The sequence below is a fragment of the Anarhichas minor genome, unplaced genomic scaffold (genome assembly GCF_050575085.1).
Source record: "Anarhichas minor isolate MPS153535 unplaced genomic scaffold, ASM5057508v1 ptg000005l, whole genome shotgun sequence".
NCBI lineage: Eukaryota > Metazoa > Chordata > Actinopteri > Perciformes > Anarhichadidae > Anarhichas > Anarhichas minor.
This window is the reverse complement of record NW_027466451.1, coordinates 2,906,682-2,932,829: the sequence shown is the minus strand read 5'-3', so window position 1 is coordinate 2,932,829 and position 26,148 is coordinate 2,906,682. Positions and strand designations below refer to the sequence as shown.

The following is a 26,148-nucleotide window of genomic DNA, read 5'->3' as shown; positions in this document are numbered from 1 at the left end:
CACCCCACATCACGCCCCTCACCCCCCACCCATCACCCCACGCCCCACCCCACACCACGCCCCTCACCCCACGCCCCCCACCCATCACCCCACGCCCCCCACCCCAAATAATGCCCACTCAACCCACCAACACACCCATCAACTCTGTTAAGTTGTTCATTCTGTACACACGACATCTATTGCACTTCTGTCCATCCTGGGAGAGGAATCCTCCTCTGTTGCTCTCCCACAGGTTTCTTCCTCTTTTCTCCCCGTTAAAGGGGTTTTTGGGGGAGTTTTTCCTGTTTCGATGCGAGGGTTCTGGGACAGAGGATGTCGTATGTGTACAGATTGTAAAGCCCTCTGAGGCAAATTTGTAATTCGTGATTTTGGGCTATACAAAAATTAAATTAAAAAAAATAATAATTTCATTGAATGTGTGTTTTAATTATGTCATGCTTGTAAATCGTTGTTGAAAATTCTAAGTTGTACTACGGTCATGTTTAATATTTTAATGTGTAAAAATACATTTTGATGTATAAATTCAGGGACAATCACTGATGAGTTCTCATTTGCACCCAACAGCCTGAAAATATACAATAAGTTGGCTCAACTGATGATTTGACATGTTGGCCCAAATATAGTGTCTACAGTCTGTTGGTCATCCAAAGAGAATAATTCAATTAAAAACACCTGAACATTACTTTCTGCAACATTTTGCTGGTTTAGTACGAGTCTAAAGTGGCTTGAGAACTTAAGGCAAGAAGGTTCATTTAATGTCACAGCACCTTTCAAACACAGCTGCAATTCAAGGTTTTATGGCAAGGAAATGCATTAGAAAGGTTAATATATCCAGCGTCCAGCAGCAGAAGTGAGCAGAGGGCTGTAAAGACCCGCCGACGACATCATCAACTGTCTGAAGAGACCTGAAGCCCCGCCCACGCTGCTGCACAGAGCGCCAACGCTTGTATAGTATTAATTATCGTTAATATTATTTATTTATTCAGATGCATCGATACCGAAACACATTTCTGATATCAGTCCAAAATCGACTCAAATAGCTGAATCAGCTATCGTACGTATAGTATCAGCTACGGGTGAGATAAAAGGCCGAAGGTATTTTTCTGACACCTCTGTGGGACACTAAACCCACGAATGTTGGTCAGACTACTGACAGAGTTACCACCGTAGGTGCGAGCTTGCCCCGCTTTCCCCGGGGCAGGATCCGTTCACGCTACAAAATATACCTCCACAACACCCCGCCACTCTCGGGCTCATTCCTCCCCAGCAATGAGGCACATCACCCGCCCACAATACCTCCAGAACGTCCGGGACTTGGTTTTATGGTTCCGAGTGGCCACCCCCGCCGCGAGGCACCCCGTTGTCAGGTCCGTCAGCCCTCGGAACAGGCCGCGGGGCAACAACTCGTGGGTGGCGGGGGTAGAGGCGAGGCAGTTCACAGAAAAATACTAAAGACTAGAGTATGGCAAAGATATGTTGATTAGAAACGTATTTGTAATACGTCAAACACAAACGTAATCAGGGAGAACATGCGTTTCTAACCAAACGTAATTGAGCATGCATTTTAGTTTTGGGGGAACGCAATTTTTAGGAGACAGAACTGGCAGGTGGACGGTGTGTAAGAGCTCGGTGTGCTCACTCTATGATCAGCGGCTCAGTGAAATGCTCTCGTCTGAGAGTGGCTGGGATCCACTTGGTAAACACGGTCACAGGGTCGTTTCCTCGCAGCTTTTCTTCAGGTTAACGACACGTATATTGTTGCGTCGGCTGTAGTTTTCCAGCTGGTTGACTTTCTCCAGTAAAAAGTCATTTTCTTTACTTACTTTTTGGACAGGAGAATCTAGGCCCACCAGCTGGTCCTCTGCTGTGCTAAAGCAGTCTCCTGCTTCGGTTCTGCGGGTGCTCAGTGTATCCAGCATCGTTTTCAGTCCAGAGATAGATTGGTTAATTTCTGCGGTTTTAGAGTCGAGTTTACTGGAGAGAGCTTGATTACCGTTTCGTATCTCTTGAAGAATGAGGGAGTCTTTCACCCCGCCCAGGTGCTTACTGTATTTTATTTCACTTTCAATTCCCTTATGAATCTTTCATACATTAACTTTTCAACTGCTCTGCTAGAAAAGTTAGCGGTTCGATCTCAGGCCTTATTTCACTCCACCAAATTTGTTATGAAGAAAATTGAGTTCTCTTTTTAAAACGCCAATGGGATATACCTAATGGATTTCTTTTCATTCACTTCTTACATAAGTGGTGAGTGGTGAGATTTAAGATTCTGTCTAATGCTAATTAGAGTTAGATTCCCAGTAGCTGCAGATACTGAGTTCTCTGGGTTAGAGAGAAGAGAGAGAGAGAGAGAGAGAGAGAGAGAGAGAGAGAGAGAGAGAGAGAGAGAGAGAGAGAGAGAGAGAGAGAGAGAGAGAGAGAGAGAGAGAGACAGAGGACCTAATGCCTGAAATCGCATGAAATAGCAGAAGAATTATGCTCTAACAAAACCAAGAGGGGCCTTTTAGAGTAAGAAACAAAGTGGAGAGAAAAAGTCATGAATCTCACTCAATTCTTAAAAAAGCAGACAAACAGCCTGTACTTCTGCCTACATAGAGAAGACCAATTAGCAAACCGATAAGATCTAAGGCTAAGTACATCTAACCAGAAGACCTGAAATGGGTAAAACATGCACACATATTTAGTTTGTTAAATGTTACTTGTACATGAAGGGTCTGACTGCAAACATGGCCTTGTGCATGTACAACTGTCGTGGGGTTTACCTGAGTGAACGTCCAGGTGAGCTTCATGTGTTTGGTAGCTGCGTAGCTGCACTCCAGCAGCCTGGGTCTGCTGTTCACATCCACCAGACACTTGTTGTCGTCATCGTCGATGGTCGGACTCAGCACTCCCAGGTGAAGCTGCTGAGAGCTGGTGTAGTAGACATTCTGTTGGGAAGCAGAAACAGGGACTAAGGATGGAGGTGTTTGATTTAGGCCTTCAAGGGCCTTTTTGGCAGAAAGAAAGATTCCTTTCACTTTAGCTGTGGAAAAACATCAAATAGGGGAATAGTCAGTCTGCTCTTATCTTCTTCTTAATGTGCATTGTGCAATTTGCTTAATGAAGGTGTAGTTTAGTTAATAATTTTTCTAACTTTTATGGAATTGGAGGAGGAGAGAGGGGTATGACATGCAACAAAGGGTGCCTGCTGGAATGGGACGGGTGACAATGTGGTTAGCTGTAAAATTATTCTAAATAGTATATACAATTGTAATTATATATATATATATATATATATATATATATCATATATCATATATTATTTATATGTTTTACTATGTAGTTATGTGTTGTACACTGTCAATTGAGCATGTATTCATATCCCATGATCCCACTTTTAGGAGAGTCCTTAGAACAAAACAAGCAAAATCAGACGAATGACCACCGAGCAACAAACATAATTAATAAAAACAATTAAAAGAATCATAAAGTGTGTTGGGTTATAACGCTGTATCTGTAGCTTAAGCGTAGTTCATTCCATTTTAACGGTGCATTGAACCGGAAATTACTTTTGCAAAGGTTTGTGTGCACATATGGTGTATCTATAGTTAAATAGTTATTGGATCATGTACTGTAACAAGATTTACACGAGTAAAAGATGCCTGAACAGTAGAGCTTTAGAGGTGAATATTAAGACCTCATTACTCCTTCTGGTCAATAAGAAACTCCATCCAACTTTGCAATAGAGACATCAATGATGAAATGTGTCACTGTAAAGCTTTGTGATAGACTGGGTTTAACTGCTTAAGTGATGATTATATTACATCACAGTCATTTAGCAGACGCTTTTATCCATACCGACTTACGATTCAGATTCTATTACATTCATACACTGTAGGCACAGCTACGGGAGCAATTTTGGGGTTAAGGACACATCAACATGCGACAAGAATGAAATACAAGAATGAAATACCAATAAAAGAAAAGTAAAAAAAAAAAAAAATCAATAATAAAGATGTTAGAAACACAGTAAGCCCCGGACAGAAGACCTAAATGACCTACTGGTGACATAGGGATGAAACAAGTCAGAGATATACTCAGGTGCTAACCATGCTGGGCTCTACAGGTGAAAACTAAAACATTAACGTGTATCCTGAACTTGATTGGAAGCCAATGTAAAGAAAATAAGAGGGATGTGAAGTGAGACATTCTAGTGGACCTGGTCAACAGCCTTGCAGCAGCTTTCTGGACCGGTTCAGAGACAACTTACTACGGCAGGTGAAAAATGAATTGCAGTAGTCTAGCGGGATGGCATAAAAGCGTGAATGATAATCTCTGGCTCAAGATGGGACACGATGGACCTGAATTTCGCAATGTTTCTTAGACTGAAGAAACATGTACCAGTCAATGATTTTATATGCTGATCATAGTACATAGACTGATTGAAGATGACACCAGAATTTCTAAGGTTTGCCTGTACAGGAGAAATTTAGCTGCAAAACGTTCTTAGCCATCCATTCATTAATGGCAGTGAGACTGTTGTGCATAGTAATCAGTTTGTCAGTCTCATTGGGCTTAAAAGAGACATACAGCTGGATATCATCAGCGTAACAGTAATATGAGACACCTTTCAATTTGCTGGTGATATGACCACAGGGAAGCATATACATGGCAAATAATATAGGACCCAAAACACAACCCTGGGGCACATCACAGGAAACAGCAGCAGTTTCAGACATAGACTAAGTCAAACAGGAAAGCTCAGATCCGAAAGATAGGAGGAGAACCAGTCCAAGGCGCTCCTAGAGACACTAACCAACTGCCTCAGTCTCTCAGTCAGGATGCTGTGAACCACATTATCAATCCAGATCCAGCAGCACCAAAACAGAGCATTCACCCACATCAGAAGCCATCATTATGTCATTGGTGAATCTGAGAAGAGCTGCTTCAGTGAAATGCTTCGGACAAAAACCAGATTGGAATTTAAAAAAAATGCTGTATGAAGATAAAACAGCAGGAAGCTGTTTGGCAACAACTTTCTCTAAATTGTGGAGCTAAAAGGCAGCTTAGATATCGAACTGAAACAACTCTTTTGTAATTTTACCAAGGGGGTGAATTGACAGAGGGAACGAGTCTTATTTTACAAAGGACCACTTTATCCGAAATAGCAGAGCAATGCGTATTAAAGGAGTTGACCAGAGAAGTAACGTCAACGTAAAAAGACAACACTGCACTTGGGTCAAAAGAGCAAGTTAAATGTTTGCTAGGCAGAGAATCTAAATCAAAAGACAGGCTGAACAAAACACATTTGTGGTCAGTTACCTGCAGCTTCTCTGGCCAAATAAAGTCACTATCTAAACCCAACGTGAAAACAAGGTCCAAGGTACAATGTGTGTGGGACCAGACTCACTGACAATAATACAATCAGCAGCAAAGCCGCAGGAAATGGCATAAGAGTGAATATTAAAATCATCAACCATAACTCTGTCCAACCTAATGATACTTCCAAGCATCATCCACTGATGGTGTATGGGAGACCGCAGTGGATGTCCAGGTCCAGTAATAGCGGGACTACAGCAGCATCTGACTGGTGGGCCTGAGCCTTATCAAGCAGGACTGCGTAGCGGTTCCAGGTTAGACGGTGATGTCATTACATCCTGGTAACACACTTTTGTTTAGACTTCCATAAGGTCAACAATATCGGACTCGTTTTCACTTCTGGAAGACAATATTGACCAAGTGGGGTCGTCTAAATTTGTCAGTAAGTTTGATCTACTGAAGGGCTACTGGCAGGTCCCCTTGTCTCAGAAAGCGTGAGGAATGCTGCCTTCGCTACTTCCACTGGGTTTTATTTGTACAGTGTGTTGGGACCATGTGCTTCACCCTGTGCTCTGAGACAAAGAGACTGGGGCCTGCCTATTTTGCAGAGCAATCTGCAGCCTGATCTGGGTAGGCACCGGACATGGGGTGACAGAGCCTTCTCCATATCTGCCCCCTCCCTCTGGAACTCTCTCCCCAAACACATCTGAGACTGCACTGACCTTTGCACATTCAAATCTCAAATCAAAACCCAACTGTTCAAAACTGCTTTTAATGTGTGACCACTATTGTGTATTTTATGTTTTTAGTGTATTGCTTTTATATATGATGATTTTAATGTAAAGTGTCTTTGAGTTTTATGAAAAGCGCTATATAAATAAAATGTATTATTATTATTAGGTAGATTCAAACCCCCACAAGAAAGGATTTCACACTTACCTGTGAAATCTTCACCCAAACGCAATGCTGGCCTCCCATTGGTCAAGAACGACAGACCCCCCCCGAACCCCCTGTGGCTCAGCCCTGTTTCTACAAAACTCTCTGAGCCTGAGAACCAAGGAGCTCAGAAGGACCACACCGTCGGCCACAAAGTCATCTCACCATAAGGCTTACTTAGGGTGTCTGGGCTTAGTTAGGTCATTGTGTTTATTATCTTGTTTGTGTTCATTTAAGTTACTGTGTCATTTTATAACGTGATGTTGTGTATGCATAATAAGCGCCGAGATTAACGACCGAGATCATTAATATTGTGTAGAAATGACTGTGTGTTTCATACTGCTGAAATTGTGTTGAGATCATTCACCGTGAGTGGGGGGGGAAGTTGTTGTTTCATCGGTTCAAAAGTCAGAACGAGTTGGGCGAGTCATAGATCGTCAGCCGTGTTTCTGTAGATGAGATAGCAATCTCCGTATTCCACCAGGGTGGTCTCAACCATGACCCACGGTTGCCAGCTTCAGTTTACTTTTCTTTTACGAAGCCTTGGCACCCCGTGCCTTTGCAGACTTGCGCACAAGCTATGGTTGTAGGCGTCTCCACGCTTTCTGTCCTTAAAAGCCATACAGGTACATCGGCTGGAGAATCAGGCAGCAGACTGGCTGTCCAGGGGAGGCCCAAGCCTTGGAAAATAGAGGCCTCACCCAGATGTGGTGGTAGAGATCTGGCCTGGATCTGTTTGCCTCCAGGGAGTTGACCCACTGTTCCCTGTTCTTGGCCCATGAATGAGCTCCTCCTGGCAAACGAGCTGAACGAGTTTTACTGTTGCTTTGAAAGACAATGGGACAGTTCTGACCCCATCCCCCATGACCTCATCCACCAGGTCCAGACCACCAGATCAGCAGGGGCCCATGCCCCACAACCACCAGCACCTCACGCCACAAAAACAGTTTCTTCCCATCTGCAGTTGGGTTCATCAATAAAGCCCAGGACCCCAACTAACTCACTTACATCCCCAGGACCCCTGCTAATGTAAATAATTTCACAAACAATGCTGAAACGCCCGTGTGGATGGAGATCCTTTTTGTTTTCAAACCCCGGTTTTAAACTAAAACGTATTAGTGTGGATGTAGCCTCAGTCTACGAGGACAGCATACTCACACTGTTGGAGGGTGTTTGAATTGTAGTGTGGGGCAAACCAAGCAGACCCAGTCCCGTGTGGGTCTCACAAGATTCTGCTTTTTCGGCAAGATTCGACAAGGGAAAGACTTTATTGATCCTTAAAAGTATGATGGCTGACATCAAAGCAGCCCTTGTGGGGAAGTGCAGGCTTGTTGAGGACTGTAGTATCCTCATTGTACAATTTCTAAAGGGAGCCTGAAGACTCAGGGGTAGGTCCTGGAGGCTCTGCAGCGCGACCCCTTCGAACCAGTTGGGTTGGGAGATGCAAGCCCTATAAAGCCTACGAGGGGCTTTGTAGGTTTAGGCCAGATGATGGGGGAGTAGTGATGAGTCCCAACCTGCCTTTCTCCCCATGGTTCTCTTGGATTTACAAGAGATGATTTAGCTCTATCCTTTCTTTTGCCTGCGAGTGGATGGAGAACAGGGGGGGAGACGGTCCCCACTCTGCCCTGTTTCAGTACAAAAGTTGTACATCGGGGCCACACAGGCCCACAGAAAAACAGACCAACTCTATGTGTGCTTTTGTCTGGGTAGACCACTGTCAAAGGGTCTACTATATGTAATGCAAACAGCGATGGGCCGAGAATAGGCCTCTATAGCAGCCCATTACTGAGGGCAAGATTGCACGCCAAGCACTTTAACTATTTTTGAACCAAAATTGAGTCAGCAAATACTTTTGCATCTTAAAATAATGCATCTTTGCAAATCCAAAGCTGTAGTCTATTCATAGAGAGTTCAGTCATTATCAGCAGGGAGTAATGGAAGTAGGCTATTTTTTGAATGTTAAGTGTTTTTTTGTTTTGTTTTTTACCTCACCTGCAAACCTCTAAACAACATTCTCACTTTAATGTAGCAGGAAATAAACAGGCCACCTGTAACTGATCTAATTAAGAAGAAAAACATGAAAAATAATCAGTGGTAAGTGATGAAGGATGGAAAAGTAGATCCTAGCTAAATATTAGCTGAGGAAATTTGCATACCTGAAAAAATTAAATTAAAATTGTAATGAATCATTGTAATGAATGCAAATGTTGGCCCAGTTTCGAAGCCTGACAGATGTCTACCAAGCTAAATCACACACCTTAAGTATTAAAAAAATTCAAACCATAAAGTGAGATATGCATTCCCCGAGTCTAACAGAACAACACAAGACAAAGAGTCACGGACAACCTGACATGCGTAAAGCAAATGAAAAGGTTCAAGGTTGACATGTAATCCAAACAAGTAGAAACAGTTGAGAACAAGGAGTGACAAAAGAGTAAGTAATGAAACAAACGGAACACTGACTGTGTGAGTGGACTCTGTGAGTGTGTGTGTGTATATCTACAGTTCATTTCTCACTAGTCAAAATGTTAATTCTTGATATCAACAATTTCATTTATTAACAGTGAAAATGTTCATTTTCTTTATACAAATAGTCAACTTTACCATTGACTTTTACTCAAACTCACATATCTTGAATTAACATTTTTAAATTCAATTTTTAAACATCAAAAAGTAATTTCCACTTGTGAAAACCAAATCGCCACTCAGCCCAACTGACTAGATGTTTAAAGGGCTTGCCATCGTGTTGAGCATGTGTGAATGCTGCTGAGTGGGATTTTGGTGTCTGTGTATGTGCATCTACACTAATGAGAGCAATAAAACCTGCATCTGTCAATAGATTGAAGCTCAGCTCCCAACAGAGGGCTTAATGCTAACTTCTCTCCTGTCACGGCTTCCTAAACCCTCTAATAGAAGGATTAGCACAGTGCTCTGTGAGACGGATAGCTACCTCTCATGAAGGATGTACACATTAACAAGCTTGGAAAGAATAAAGTCTAATGTAAATTAGACTAATTATCTGGTGTTTAATGTCCACCTTCAGCAGATGAACCACAGATGTGCTGTTTACTCGTCAAAGACCACATGACATAGTTCAGACAAAGGTTGTTTACTGTCAATGTACAGCACAGCAGTTTTATGTAAAACAAGACACAACGTTCAGATGCCCCTAGGGGCATTCATCCTAAACATTAGAAACTCTCAAGTTTGACATTCATAAAGCCTTCAAAGATTCATCCTACGTGGAAATGGGTTCACATTCTGGTCATTATATTTGTCAAATATTTAGCCTGAAAGTAGTGTTGGTTGGAAGGTCAGGGGTTACCAAAACAGACTTTGCATGGAAAATGAAAGCATGCATCTTTTTTTTAACAAATGCCCCAGAATGACATGTTTATGCAACGGCCACTGTAGTAATTATGAGTCTTGTACATTGGGGGGAACAAAGTGATTAGTGTGACGGTGTTGAGACTGCAACATTTACATCTACATAGAGAGCGGGTTCTCTTCCACGGAGTCCGCCATGTTTCTACAGCAGCCCAGAACGGACAAACCAAACACCGGCTCTCTCTAGCTTTTTATCTTTTGTAAACTTCTCTGTTGGCTCATTTTCCCTCTCGGTGTTGACAGACGAATAAATCCGTCAGTAACAAGAACTATGGAGTCGTGTATTTCCTGGAGGGAGTGATAGGAGAGTTACCGCTCTGTTAATTTGTTTATCGTGTCATTTTCATGATATGGGTAATATTGTTCCCTCTGATATGAATAATATTTGAATGGCCCGTGCTCTTGAGTGAGTGGCGGAATGCGTGTTTTAGCTGAATTGATTTTGACTATATGCATTGTTCGTTAATATTCATGTATCTGCACTCATAGTGTATTTGTAGGTGTTGAGCTTCATTTTTACGAGTGCAGGCCCAGGTATAAAATGCACGGCCCGCCACTGATGTTGATGCTGTCCAATGTCAAGTCTCTATTTGATCAAGTGACAATACGATATATGGTGTTTAGTTTATGCGCGAAATCTGTCAAGACTGACAAGCTGAGCCGAGCGAGCAGTCATGTCCTTCAAACACAAAGGCAGCAGTAAGAAAAGACGGAGAAAAGAGAACAGGGGGAGAATGTGGCGAAGCACCGTAAATTAGATTACTTTCACTTTTTAATAAGCAGTCGCCAGCCCACGATGTGTATGCTAGTAACTAGCGTGCACTGGGGACCGTCTACACTACCTTGTGCCACTATCCTAACGGTACTGAGCTACAACGGCCAGACCCACTGGTTTACTCCCTGGGTATCTGATTTTCTGTATGAAAATGACGATACCCTCCTGGTGAGCTAGGAATGTAGTTAGACGGGCTCATCAATGGTGTTTCCCTCAGCCATCTGCTCAGCTGGAGAGAAGACAACACAAACATAAACACACAGCAGCAGCTCCTAAGTTGTCTCTGTACATAATGAAGAGGTTCATCCTGTTGAGTGGAGCAGAAAGAGGTATCGGAGGAGAGTTAAAGAGAGAGAGCAGACATTGAGGTCAACTCCAGAAAAGCTGTTATTTACATAACAAACTGCCTAAAAAATGAGAGCGGGAGCTCATTTCGGTATCGTACACTGATCCGATTTGTCACATAGGCTTACAGACAGTCGTTTTAAAAATGGATTACTTCAGTGCCAAGACAACCGTTTCAATATCTCCATTTCATACCACCTTTTAATGAGCCGTAAAATAAACCGGCAGGCTCTTCTACATTCTATTGCTCGTGGGGCTTTTTGCATTTTTTCTCTGTGAAAGTAAAAGCTTTTGTTGGAAATGAATACCTTGGAGTCAGATTTTATAAGTACGTAAGATGGCATTTGAACCCACACAGAGATTGTGATTGTTTTTCTTTCCAACTGATGAATAGACACGGACAAACTCTTTCTCACAGATCAATTTTGTCAAAGGTTAAAGTTTTAGAAAGGTTGGTAATTGGGTTTCTCTGACAAGCACATCCACATTCTTTTTGTCAAAAGTTTTTTAAGTCTGGTAATTGGTTTGCTTTTTCTTTATATCAAACTGAATCCCTGGTGAAATAGCTCTATTTTAAATCATTAATACACTTCCAACTTTTTCCAGAAAGACACATCCATGTCTTAAAGTAGGAAAAGCTTTTTCTCTTTCCAAGTGGCAAGGCTGTGTTTCAAAGTTTGATCTTTGAATCTTTTAAACTTACTACGACTAGGTATGTCTTTCTCAAGGCCTGGCTGTTTTTTTCAACGTTGCGGTGGGAAAAAAATTCTGCTACAAGATTGCAGCTTGTTTATTTATTCTGCCTGAACTTACTTACAAGTTCAGTATCCTAGTAATTAGGGCCCGAGCAACCGAAAATGTCGGGCCGCGAAGGCCCAATTGAAATTCGAATACACATAGTACATTGGGTGCATATTTGGGGGACTTGCCATACTCGAAAACTCACCAAATTTCGCACACTTGGACCGGCAACACCCCTCGGCCAGTATGTCCGATTTACTTGAAATTCGACACACATGTCCATTTCCGCTAGCTCTACAAAAAAGTCTCTCAGACCCCTAAACTCCGCCTACTTAGATTTTCCGTCATTTTGAATTTTGTGAAAAACACATTTTTGCAAACTCCTCCTACATGCTGGGTCTGATTGCTACCAAATTTGCTCTGGATTATTATTGGATCTACATCATCAGAAGCTATCAAAAGCTTTTTTGATATCTCTTTGCATTTACAAGATATGGACCAATAAACTTCTTAGGGCTGCGGCTTATATATTAATACACGTAACTTCTCAACCATTTGTCCTAAAATCACAAAATTTGCAGCATATGTGCACATTGCATCCTGTAACACACCCTGACATTTTCATCTCATTCAACCACTAGGGGGCGCTACAGTAAACCTGCCATGTTGTGCTTTTTTGTCACTTTTTCGCAGTTTTCAGCCTTTGTACTTTGTAACGAACTCCTCCTACAGAATTAATGGGATCAACCCAAAAGGAAATATGCGTTTTTGTGACAATCAGCATCCGATTTACATGACTTTTACATGATGTGGTTTACACTACATTTTGTCATTTGCACCTCTTGCAGTGGCTTGAAATTAGCCCCCGATTCAACAGCCACATAAACATTTTGGAAATTACCAAATGCGATGTAGAGACGGGTTTCATTAACAGGTATGGATGTGTGCTTACCCAGGGGACAGAAAACATATGGCTACAATATCATAACCTTTTACAAGTTTTTAGCATTTATAAATACCGCAACTTTAAATAATGAAATACCTTTACAGAGATATATTTGTATGGGATATTTGCTTTTCTTTACTTGTGTAAAAAATGCTGCATGTTGAGACACAACCAGGCTGCAACCTTCTTTTCTGAAAAGTGACGCCAATGCGGAAGTGCCTGAAACTTGTCATCAGCTGTAGCCACAATATGAGAGCAGTGCAGAGCGGCAACCGTGAGCTAGCAAGTGAGACGTGCTCACATACACTAACATGCACTGAAAGGCAAGCAGCCTGCCTGACTATGTAATCAAAGCAAAGAGAAGCTCGGATTACAAGACACAGAGGGACAGTGACTTCATTCTCTGTTCATGTAGACATTACTCCATGGTGTCTTTACATAGCAAATAGTTGTTTGATCTGAATATCTTAAAGATAATCTTTTAAAAGTATAAATGTTACAAAGAATCTGAATACAAACAGTAAAGTCCAGAAGAGCAGACCATTTTGATATTTGAATGGTTTCTGCTGAATGTATCCATAAGTAGTACACGAAAAACATACAGAGGAGTAATAATAAAGAGCCAAGATAACATAAATGTATAAAATAATGCTAAACTGGAACACTAAGTTGGCAGTTATGGTGAACCCCCCCCACCCCCCCCCCCCAAGCAGGATAATAGCTGAAAGCACGCAGATAGCCTTCCTATTTTGCGCTACATTGTCACTTACTATGCTGAGACAGGTGATTGGAAGTGAACAATTGGAGCTAGTTTTACACTTGAAGCCCGTACAGTCCAAATTGCACTGCATATGAACAGTGCAATCTTCTGGTTGCTCTTCATGTTTGTTTTGATGCAAGAACCACCAACAACTGGCATTCTCACTGGATTTTCACGGTCATCCACCATCAGAACTCACGTGGTTACTGACCAGTCCTAATTGTCTAGTTTTTGATTAGGTCCTGAGGTTAATGCTACACAAGTTGTTGGAAACATCCTTTATGTGAGTCTGCAGGTTTGTCCCAAGCTCCAACATTGAATCACTAGGTGATCATTTCCCCAGTGGGCAGGGTTGTATTACAGTAAAGTTGACGTGACATAAACGAGGCATGAGTTTGATAACTGTCGTCATTTACTACACATGTAAAGAAGTGCTTAACTGCTTGCCAAAGAAATCCTTCACTCCTAAATTGTTACTGTTGTGTCTCTATTTCTCCCTCTTACTCATCCTCATCCTCACCTGTCAAGTGGCTGAAAAGGAAATTGAGGAACGTTATGCATCAGTGACATTCAACACTTTATTAGTTATTCAAAGCCACATTCATCCATCCTGTTGGACACACACACACACACACACACACACACACACACACACACACACACACACACACACACAGAAATGGAGTAATTCTGTTCAGGGAGCAGAGGACCCAGAGATAATCTAAAGGATTGGACGAATCAGCAAAAAAGGATCAGAATGGGGAATAAGAGGGACTGTGGGGAATAACATTACAAAAGATACTCCACATGAATAAAGAATGAAAGTGATAAAGGCATGATAGAAGACCAGAGGAATGTTTGAGTCTTTGATGTCAGCTATGAAACGGATCCTGCTGCTTTTCGCTCTGCGTCTTCAGGCTGCTTATCACTGATGTCTCACAACTCTTAAACATGGCATCTTTTCGGCATTCACCAGTGCAATAAACCAGCTTTGGTAGTGGAAATTGGTTTGGTCATTTATTTTACCATGTGTCAGTTTGAGCAGGGTTAGTCACTGATACTGGAAATTCCATTTGGTCAATGCAAAGAGAGGTCATGTATGCATGATGTGTATGAGGATATACCTTAATAGCAAAGATTATGGCTTTATCTGTTATATACTAACATCCTCTAATCCCTCTATAATTACTGCAGAAGGTACAGGATAATAACTTGCATTTCATTAAATGTGCAGCGTAATATATGTAATCTCCTGTCTATAAAGTGATTAGTTCGCCTGGCTGATCCTATACTGTGCAATGATATTCTGCTGCTATCTTGACGTATCCTCGTAAAGCCCCCAAATACCCCTGTTATCTGAAGAAATGTTGTTATGCAATGGGTAAATTATGTCTTTCTAAATTCCTCCACAAACATGAGCGAATAAATTATCTGTTAATTTGCTCTGTTTTTAATATCTCAAAGTAACTCCATTGCAGCTAAATATCTGCTCACTACTAACTGGATAAGCACATGCTTGGCTTTGAACTCGTTTTTGTCTTAAAACGCGAGTTTTAAGACAAAACCCCTCAGATTTGAACAAATTAGCATCATATAGGCCAGATGAATAACACTGCATCATTCTTTCTCCCTAAAGACGGGAATAAAACGGGCCCACGGGCCCCACTCTGGGCACTGCTGGCTGGGACTGCATGGGAGCACTCTGCTCTGCCACATGCTGAATACTCTTACCTGCTGTATTTCTGTCCTAACCACCACGTTCATGTTGTCAAGTGTCTCTCGAGCTTTGTGCCCAGTTTAAGCAAAACACTCATGTCGATTTCTTGTGTTTCAATAAATAAAGACAATGAGGGAGATAATAATAATAACTCAATTTTTTCATCAGCACGTGCTGATTATGTTGTGTCCAGGAAAGAGAAAATGTGAAAGGCAAAGACACAGGGAAATGCCAGCACAGCTGTTTCAGCAGCTGATGCTGTATTGCTGAGTATGACCCAGATAGAAAGTTGGATGTTTCCGACGTCAAGAAGCCGGTCGGATCTATTAACCTCTCTAGAAAGCTCTTTTAGATGACGGGCTGGGTATGTAGTGGAATCTAGTTATGATTATGCAAGCTTCTTTATGGCAGGCAGAATATAACGCACACAGTAGAATGTGAATTCTTAATTTAGTCAAGTAACAGAGCATTTCAAAGCTGTGAAAAGTGGAAATATGCAGTCCCTTGGTGTTTAAAGTGTTTTTTAGTGCCTCCATTAAAGCACCATAAGGGCTGTCTCTACTGCCCCTTTCATCTGCAGAAGGCGGATAGAGTTGTCGATTGGCCTCAATGACTTGATGATTACTTGTCAGATATTTCAGCAGCAAGAGCTGAAAAGTTTCACTCTACAAGCAAAACAGCACATGACAAATCAGCATTATTATAGCATGGTGATATATCTGCTCTTCGTTAGCATATCCTTTTAGATTCTTGCTCTAATTAGCCACTTTACTCATCATGGAAATGTCACTTTCTCAATTATGAAATTGACAAGCCCCCATAGCTAAACATTACTGATGCCAATATATGCAGAGAGCCACTATCTATTTCTCAAATCTCCTCTACTTTATTGCCTAACTACAAACAGTGCAATTTATTCTTAACTTGGGAATGGTTTATGCTGCCCTAACTAAAATCTTTACATAAACAAAGGCTTAAATGACTTTTAAGACATTAAAAAAAAAAAAAAAAGGCTTAAATGACTATTTATAATGTGAAATGAGTTGCTTGTAATGATGGACCCAGTGAGACTTATGACTGAATATGCAGTTTCTTTCATCTTTGAAAAGCATTTTAGTGTCTTTTAGCTCATTGTTTTGGTTTTCTGGCCCATAACTCTCATCATAGCTTTTATCAACATCACATCAGCAGGCAGCCTGTTTTCAGTAAAAAAGCTCCTGACTAGGACTAAACAAAAGAAAAACTAAGTTAGCAACTAGCTGACGAACATATTGGAGCATTAAACAGCTAAAAAGCCAGATATTTTCCTCTGGACTTTATATAGTCCAAAACAGAGCTACAAGCGTTATTGCACTATTGTCATTTATTAGGCGGACGGACACGGAGTAGTCCCGGAATACTTGTTAATGTTGCTCTCTTTCTGCTGGATGAATTTAAATAGGCCATCATTCCATCTGTGTTTCTGCATTAGGGGCCCGTGGGGCACAGCTCCACCAGAGGGTGCTGTTGTACAGAAGAAGTTCTCGGCTTTTCACGATGTCAGACACAATAATGGCAAAACTCAACGTTGTCTACCTCATACAATTTTTGCAATTTTTGATCATATTCTAAAATGTAATCTCTTTTTTAGTTCTTCGTGCATGGAGCTGCTTGCCCGTTCCCGCTTGGTGGGGCACTGTCCCCTAGAAGCATCCCATTAGTTGATTTTAATGGTGCAAGGCTGCGCACATCTTACTAGCTAGCTAAAGAGGGACTGATATTGTACTTACGTTAACATTACAACAATAGTGATGAATCGTGTAGAATATTTAACTATTAGCTATTAGCTTAACTATTATTAACTAGTTCGATTTAGCGATTTACCCCTGGAGCAAAAAAAACTAAAACATTTGGGTCCACATCTGCTGGATGACCTAATCATATCTCAAGAAGGAAAAGATTAAAAAAGATCATTCAACCACAAGAAGTTTAAAAGAAAAAAGAAAAAAAGCCCTGTTTTGCTTTCTATGTCCTCTTTTCAGAGAAGAAACTGTCTGGACAGCAAGTGGATTTAAAAAGAATAAGTAAAACACAGGAGTTGTGCATCGCATGTGGATAATGCCATCAAGTTTGGCTCACTGGGAACAACGAGCGTTGCCTCTTAGCTTGATGGCGCGTACAGACGTGGCATTGAACAATACAGCCGTCAGACTGAAGGAAACAGGTATGTTCTTGGCAGAAATATAACCGGTATGAAACCTTGTGGAATGTGTGATGTGACATTGCCTTGCGTGGACATGATGAGTCTGCCGGCTGGTTAAAGCCTGGCCTTATAAGATGCATATTTGAGACTATGTGCGAGGGAGACTCCAGACTAAGGACCCAACCCTATTTTAAGGGCACTTTAGCCATTATTCAAGACTAACTTTTGGATTGCATGTGCAATGTTTACAAGGATGAGGTTGCTCAACAGATGACGAATGCACCTTTGGTTTCTGATCATGAGTCAGCTATTTGATGTGGAGATATCTTGAACGTTGTCCTTTGGTGGTCCTATATGTTGGTATGATGAGATATGTCGCCAGATCCTCATTGTGTGATTTTAGATGGCATTATTCGGCTGAATGCTTCATCTCTGAAGTTGGTGATACATTGGTCACAGCAATCGCAGTGTCTCCGCTCTCTCACTCGTGCACAGTTTATGGTTGTGAGAGTGTGGATCATGTTATCTATGGTATGTTTGGATTGCATCACCACATTTTCTTGTATAAATAGTCTGTGGCCCCACCAGAATTTTTACAGAATAGAATAGAAGAAATAGAATACAATGAGAGGCGACTGACCTGTGGTGTCATACCATGACAGAGGTACATGATGGGGACATTGTCAGTGTCAGGTCCTTGGTCCAAACACAGGTTGTCTCTTAGATTGTTCTTCAACTGGAAAAATGACAGAGATAAGACAGATGATCCATCTCATTTTGATCAAACCTTCAGCAGATGGGATTTAACGGGCGAACATATAACTAATGATGGCAGACTGCAAAAGTGCAAGCAAGAAAAGGAGGACACCTCTCTCTCACACACACATTTAGTCATCAAATTAGCAGCACTATTAAACAAATTGCTTTCCTCACTTAACACAACTTGCATTTCAGGCTGCCAAAGCTCAGCAGCCTTATTTTATCACAAAACATGGGAAAGAGCAAAAAACAACAACAACAGCTCATCTTCTGTGAAAGACCTAAATAAATCCTTTGTTGTCCTTTGTTTCTGATGCTTTTTAAAAACTAATATCAACTGAGTTTTCGCTTCAATTTCTTTGAAGGAACAGTTCCATAATTGGGGAATATAGTCCTATGCTGTGAGAGAGAGATGATCATTCTGATGTGCGTTCAGTTTGGAGCTGGAGTCAGGAAGTTATTAGCCTGCGTTAGCATGAACACTGGATGCTAAAATCACACCTACCATCAGCCAGCCAACCTGGTCTGTGTAAGTCACACTCACCCAAGATCATTCTCCTCATCTCACTCTCATATAGAAGCATTTCTCATAAATGTTTAAATATAATGTAATACAACACGTCTCTGGTTTGACTTATAAACAAGATTTGAGAGTCTTTCAAAACTTCACAAATAGAAGGCAAGTGTTAGTGTTTTTAAATACTAATATATTGGAGTCCTAGGGGGCCCCAGTTAAAAGCACCTAATTGCAGCCTGTGCTGTTATAATAGATAACAAAAGACTAGATAGACACTGTCAGGGGGTAGAGGAACTCATTTCGAAGGAGACAGACACATGTTTCCTTACGTGTCTATTTTCATTTGACACAACAAGCAAATAATTGTATCTTCTCTAAAATAATAATAATTTTTGTTTGTAGAGATGCCATTGATTACATAAATAATAATGTTGTTAGAAGAAGTTAGTAAAGATTCTGCTATAATGGTTGTTTCTAGTGGTTTATTCTTGAGGACCCCATGGTCCCCAGTACGTAGGCCATACATATGTGGAATAAGATGAGGCTTGATTTGGCTTTATTCCACAGAGAATTATAGACTGTGCAATATATGAAAATCAACACAATCAATCAGCAATAACTTGCCCTTGTGCTAAGTGCCTCGTCTGCTTAATTGTAATGATATTGCCTTGCTCCCAGATCTCAGCAACTAACTCAGTTAAAGCTATAATGCAATTATAACCAAACTCAAAGTCAAACCTACAGAAGTCCATATTGTAATGAACAAGGATTAGGAAAATCTTAAAGCTAAAGAACGCAATTTTCTTCTGGACACACCTTTAAGCTGAGACTGATACTCAAAATCACACCAACTCAGTTCTGGTTTAGAAGAACTGTGAGAGTTGGGTGCATGACTTCAAATATAATGTTTTTAGGTGTTATTACCTAAACCTACTCAGTTATCATTTACTTTATATAAATAATTTGAAGGTACAAGTTCATGTTTCAGAGTAATGGACATTTCCAGCTTCAGAGTTGGATGATAGTTCTCTGTGGATTTGGTGACACCTTTTACATTACAACCACCCATTCCTCTCAGTGTAAAGCACAATCATCAAATCAGTAATCGTGTTATGAAGATTGATGCGTTATGATTATTGGTTTCCTTTCAGGGATAATAGTTTAGTGAATACACATTCAGAGAGCTTGAATGTTATGGCTGCCTTTGAATTGTTCAGGATCTGTTGTGGTAAAAGTTTTTTTGTCAAATATGCTTTGAGGATAACAATTGGATTTGGTTTAGTGGGGACATTTATCCAAGTGAAGAAGTGCTACAGTTTTGTACTGAAGTTGGAAGGGCGTGGTCAGAGTGGATGGAGGGCATACGAAGTGCAAGGCTTTGACCGGAATGCTGAGGTTCACTTCCTGTATAATGCGTGCGGCTATGTTTGGTGAAGCTTAGTGACAGATTGTGGGTTTGGTTTAATAAAGTAAACGCATCATGTCTTGTGCTTCCAGTACGGCAACTTTGAACTTTGTCAATATTTTAACAAAACAACAATCTTTCCCGACAGCTTAACCACATATTTCTGAACATAACCTCAACGTTATTAACTATTCATTCAGATGCTGTATTGCAAGAGCGGGTATTAAATTATATTAAATTAAATAAGTTGTCAAGTTGTTTTGCTGATATGGTCATTATAAAGGTTTTACAGATATGTTCAATAACAAGATTTCTATTTTTGCTAATAAAAAAATTCATGCTAAATACACACAGTAAAGCCGAGGCATGTCATTAGCTATACAGGCATTTGGCCATAAACCAAAGTATTGGACAAATAAAAAATTTGACCCGATCGAGGTGCTAAATACAAAGTCAGGGGATCACCAAAGTTATTGCAATTAATCCTGAGGGGAACATAAATGTATGAACCAATTTCTTGGTAATCCAACAAGAAATTGTAGAAGTTTCTCTCAAAACCACAGGTCAACCATACTGTAGCACTAGAGGAGAAGTCATGGGATAACCAAAGTCATCAGCATTCCTCCTCTGGGTACCACAAATGTCTGCACAAAGCTTCATATGAATCCATCCAGTAGTTATTTCAATCTGGACCAATCTGGTGGACCGACCGACTGCCCAACCAACACACCAACATTGGTAACCCTACAGTCATCCATTGAGCTCTGGGAGACTTGTCATGACCTCAGACCTTCCAAACATGTGTCTAAAAAGATCAACCAACCAGGTTCATGGCACTGTGTGAATGTGTTTCATTTAAAACAGCTTGACAAATCTTGATATAATGTCTCTTTTTTGGACAATATTTACAATATATAATAAAATATGACAATATTTGTGTGAGCAGTGCATTCCTCCAGCTTTTGTTTCATGTACTATGAGAGATGAGTGCATAAACAACATCCACAGATGGTGTAACACGATTTGTACTCTCTCCAACTGCAATCTCCTGTGAGAGTTTGTGTTTGTCAAATATGTAAACTTCATATCTACATCTCTCTGATGTCACAGTGGCAACGCTTTCATCTCAATCAAAGCTGAGCCCCTGCACATGCTCAGTACTGTCAACAAATAGCGCCATCCAGCTCGCGCTGTGATTGAAGTGTTTATCGAACAACAAACACAAGAAGTGACACTAAAGCTGTGAGCTGTTTCAGGCTTAGAGACTCGGAGTGGAACCATACCACCTTTTCCCCATCAAATCATAACTTTCTTCTCCTCAGTGACAGACTTTGCGCCAATAAAGCTGAAATAATAAGACCTGAAGGAAATAGGTGTATGATGATTATTTTCAGATTTCATTCAGGCTCTCAGAAGACAGATAACTCAAACTATATCTGTACTCAAGTTTAAAAGGTTAAGATGAGACTGCAATCAGAGACTGTCAGTTAGTGCGGTGGGATAATTCTGCTCAGCTTTCAACAGATTAGTGTCATTTTTCAATTGTGCAAAGTCCTCCCACACTCCTGAGCTGAAGAGAGGAATAGTCATGCGTAAAGTAAGTGGAGAAAAAAGGTTCAATGCCCCGCCGCTGTGATTTGAAGTGAGCTCTTAAAGCATAGAAGCATATATGACATAGTGTGTATGCAATTAGACTCGGTATTAATAGAAAAGTTAACTTTTACAGCTTGAAGTACTTTGAAAAGTTGTGCTTTTTTGCAAGTGTTTCGTCATGATGAAGTGTTAATGCTATTTAAGGGCTATTTTGGTGCTTATCACATGTTTGGTTTGTTATTATAAAATGTTCTGGCAAAATAGTAAAACTATAGTGCCAAGCTAAAGAAAAAGCTTTTAGCCTAAATAATGGAAAAGGTAAGGCTTATACAGCTTGAAATAGGAAGTTAAGTAAGGAGGAGGTCTCTAGTGAAAATAATGAGCCAAACACAGTGGAACAAAGACAGGACTTTAACCCAGGAGATCACTGTTCGTGTCCCATGAAAGTCAATGTTGACTTATTTTACCGGAGTTATGTTATATAATTTACATACTTAACGCATAACCAAGACATTTTTTTGCGTGAGTAAACCTAAAGACTAAGCTACTTCTGCCACAGAAGAAAACGCTATCTGGGCACTCGATAGTAGCATAACATGGAAATACTCATTAGAAGTAAAACTACCTCAAAACTATACATAAATAAAGTAATTATAGTCAGATATTTCCCTTATGAGAGTGGGTATTTGACTCAAACATTACTCCAAATAAATGGTAATGTTGCTCTGCGTCTACTGGATTTGCAAATAGGCAACTGCATAAGAAAAGGTTCCCTATAACAACTTTATAAGATGATAATATGTCAATGTTAAGGCAATGTTATGGTTTGAATAAAACCTAAACAAAAAAATTCCCATAAAGAGTCAAACAAGGTATTCAAACAATAATATAAAATAGTGTCAACCTGATCACAACATTCAAAAATATGAAAGCAAAGCAGAGGCCATAGTTACATGTATACCCGGGGGCCAGAGCAGGAAACATTGAGTCCTATTTAAAACTGCTGGCTAAGGATAACCGTAAATCGAGTAAGATTATTATTCACATCGGCGGTAATGACACCCGACTATGGCTCCAGTGGCTCCACCGAAATAACATTATATTTCCCACAATTTAAGTTTCTGCATTTTCCAAACGCACTAGTATTATTCAAACGTATTGTTCGGTTTGTAAGCCTCGTACCAAACGGTTTAATACGAATATGTGTATTATTACACCCCTAGAAACAAATAATAACCTGTGGCTCATGAGGTTATTAGGAGGTGGTTCAGCTGTAGTCGGACAGCACTGAGGGCCCAGGTATAAAATGCACGGCCCGCCACTGATGTTAACACATTTTTAGAAGTCCTTGCTGGCAAGCTGCCACAATAAAGGCAGATTAATTTTAGCTCCTATTTCTTATTCTTCTCTTGGGAGTTTCTGTATGTGTGACAACCAGTGGGAACCAATCGGGAAAGTAAACATGTATGGTGTCGTGTTTGTCCAACTGTGGGCTGGCATCCAGACTTTGTGAACTTGTTCCTGTGGGCTCCTAAATCAGATGAATAGCAAGCTATCTAAGCATATTGATAAATGAATCTTCTAAAATCATGGCTGCAGACTGAAGAATAGGAATCTTGAGAATTAAGGGGGAAAAAATGAACTCACCACTCCGTAAGCAACTGTGTTGCTGTAGGATCGGAGCTCAGGGTAGATGTTGGAGAGGAACCAGCTGAACGGCCGGCACTGGAGTCTGGATCGCAGGGCTTTTCTCTCAGTAATGTCCCCAATGTCTATTCCTGACTTCTAAAGAGGGAAATAAATACAAACCCATCTGAGTATACATTCTGGGTATTTCACCCAGCTTTGGAGTCTGGACCTCTGGTTCTGGGCTAGTGTTAACAAATATAATCAGAATTGATCATGAATCAAAAACATTTGATTATCGATAAGTAGTTTAAGTCAAAGCAAAATTCCAAACATTCGTTGGTTCAAGCCCTTTTCCTATACAAACCTCTGTCCGTTGCTGTTGTTCGGGAACCCGAATTATTCACAAACAACAGATTTAAAGGATGCAGGCAGGTCTTCCATCTCCAGTGTTTCATATCTGATCGTCATGTGTGACTGACTCACACAAATCAGCTTGTCATGCTAACCTCAGCACATGTTGGTAAAAGCTAAACGTTCTGCGTTATGTGCATTTTGTGTGCGGCTGTGTGCACCTGACCGAGACCGTTACAGCCCTAATGCACACAATTATGCCCACTCTCACTCTCCAACATACTGAACAATCCCAGTGTCAAAATCCCAACACACACATGTGTGCTGTCTGTTTACCTGCAGTGGAACATTCCAAGCCATGTAGACGTGACTTTTGTACTGGTCCATCCAGACCTCAGCCACCCTCAGAGCGTTACGACGCACATGGGCTGTCAGGTTCACTGTGTAGGGTTTGTGGGCGCGCTCGATGTGTGCAATCCTCGAACAGGGTAGGACCTCCACACTGCCGCCACACTGCCACACCTGTGTTACACGTACACAAACATGCAGCCACATTAGTGACTGCAGGGACTCAAAATAAAGGTATGGATATTTTCAGTACCTGCCAGTTAAATCTCTGTTCTCCAAAGAGGGGATCAAAACCTTGCTGTGACTGAGCCTGCTGTGTAGAATTATCATGAAAGCTATCATAGGAGCACACTGAGTATGGCCACTGAAGTGGACATTATTTATTATCATTTTATTTAATATTACAGTTTTTTGACAAATTGGAAGCTTTCAAATATGTCTACACAGCTTTACTACAAGCCCATGGATGTGACTTAAGTGTGCAGCCCTTTAGCATGCTTTGACAGGAGAGTTATTCCGTGTCAAATCAGATAGAGCTTTTTGTGTACATTTTACATTACATTATATATCTGTAAGGTATATGTATAGTTGGCACCCAACAGACATCATCCTATGATCTCACTTATAGGTACCAAAAAACAACGCAATTATCAAAATTCACTCAAAATATTTTGCAGTATTTATTTTTTGTGTCAAATAGCATACACAAGGTATCTGTTTTTGACACAGAATGACCCAGTTGGGTCTGTGTTCATTTAGTTGAACTACAGAAGTACAGGTATGTAAGCAAGGGTATGCTCAGGTAACTGAGGTCCATGTGTGGCCAAGGGACCAGCTTGCATATAAATCTTAATATTACATACGTATATAAACTTCAGCTGCTTTACTCTCGTTCTCATTAACTGATATATCTGCATTTATTTAAACTCACACTTTGATTTCCTTCATGGCTTCCATTTTATCTGTCATTTCAGTGTCTTTCACCAACTATGTTTCGATCTCCACTGTGTTTCAACAATTTCAAATGTTTCAACTCCAAACTTTCAGCAGGGAGCAGATGTAAATCTAGATGTCACTGCACTGCTCAAAAGTCTGCAGCGGGCACCTTAGTAGTCCAGTGTACCGACCAGACAAGAGCTGGAATGCTGACTTGAATACAAGCGCCTATTCTCTCTATTTGAGTCCTGCACTTTGTTTGTGTGTTTGAGCTATAATCCATACTCTTTCCCTGCATCTTTTCAAAGCAAGGAGCTAAAACAGAACAACAATAAAACTCTACACCTGGCCTGGCGCCCAGGCAGGAACATAAACTAGAGCCAAATTCTGAGATAATACACGCTTCCCTCAAAAATACCTCGACATTCTCTAGAAAGGATTTACAACACCGGCTTAGAGTATAAGGAGCTATTCTTCAAGCATAACAATCTATGACTGTGCATGTGGGTGTGTGGAGCGAGATAGGAAATAAGATGAGAAAAAAACAGACGGTGAGGCGAAAGAGAAAGAGAAGATTCAGAGTGTGAAACATTGAACAGAGAAGGCGAAGGCATAAAAGCAAAGGGAGATAAAGTGATAAGTATGGAGAGAAGAAGAAATAGAGGGGGAGAGAATAATAGCTTCTACTCGTCTTTTTGAGTCATACTTTTCAAAAGCCCTTTCTTTTTTGTTTTGATATCTTCACTCTAAATAAAAAGCATTACATGGTCATGAGCTAAGTATTACCCAGAAGACATCATTGTGACGTTGAGTAGTTGCAGTGTATGTGTTTGCGTTGGCATCCAATGTCTGGAACTTGTGTCTGGCTGATTTGTCTGTGTCAAGCAGACAAAGCACAACTCATTTACATTCCTAATTGTCTCTCAGTCTGTCTTCTTTGGTTTAATGCAAAACAAATCTCGCTTGCGGACTTGTGTTTTTAAAGTTTTAATGAGAAAATGAGAGGCGAAAGACAGCGATAAATGACGTAAATTATAAATCATGCAGAGGACGACCAGCAATCTTGATAAGACGGCATGAGACAATGAGAATTAAGTATGCACCATGTTGTGCCACAGTGCAGATGAAGCTTCATAAAAGCAATCTTTATCACAATAGCAGTGTGCAGGCCAGAGATATGGAACACTTCTGCAGAAACTGGGAGAAAAACGACATTGCTGATAACAAAAGGCGCCTGTGTTTGTATGAGGGAGATGGAAACAGAACAACTGGGTGTTTTTTAAACCTCGAGTTGAACTCATATGAGGACTTAGTTAGAGCAATGACCTTCAGACAGATATGGGGAACTGTTTTTGTCAAAAATGTTACTACTGATTTACATAATCATTGATCTGCAAAGGTCTCTTTTGCAGTGCAGTCTATTACTTTAGCAAAATTGAAATATTGACTTTTTCTTGATGTGTTTATAGCATGTACATATACAGTATATATATATATGTGCCAGTGGTGTATAAAGTACC

General features: G+C 40.6%; 1 protein-coding gene across 1 annotated transcript in view; it reads right to left on the bottom strand.

Moving 5' to 3' along the window:
* LOC142971902 (polypeptide N-acetylgalactosaminyltransferase 18-like) overlaps positions 1–26,148 on the bottom strand; it is a 145,110-nt gene that overhangs the window by 3,547 nt on the left and 115,415 nt on the right. Inside the window, exons 7-10 of the mRNA XM_076112642.1 lie at positions 23,681–23,866; positions 23,012–23,149; positions 17,731–17,826; positions 2,763–2,927 (exon numbers count right to left, since the gene is read on the bottom strand). Coding sequence (XP_075968757.1) covers positions 2,763–2,927; positions 17,731–17,826; positions 23,012–23,149; positions 23,681–23,866 — 585 coding nt within the window. The remainder of the gene's footprint in view (positions 1–2,762; positions 2,928–17,730; positions 17,827–23,011; positions 23,150–23,680; positions 23,867–26,148) is intronic.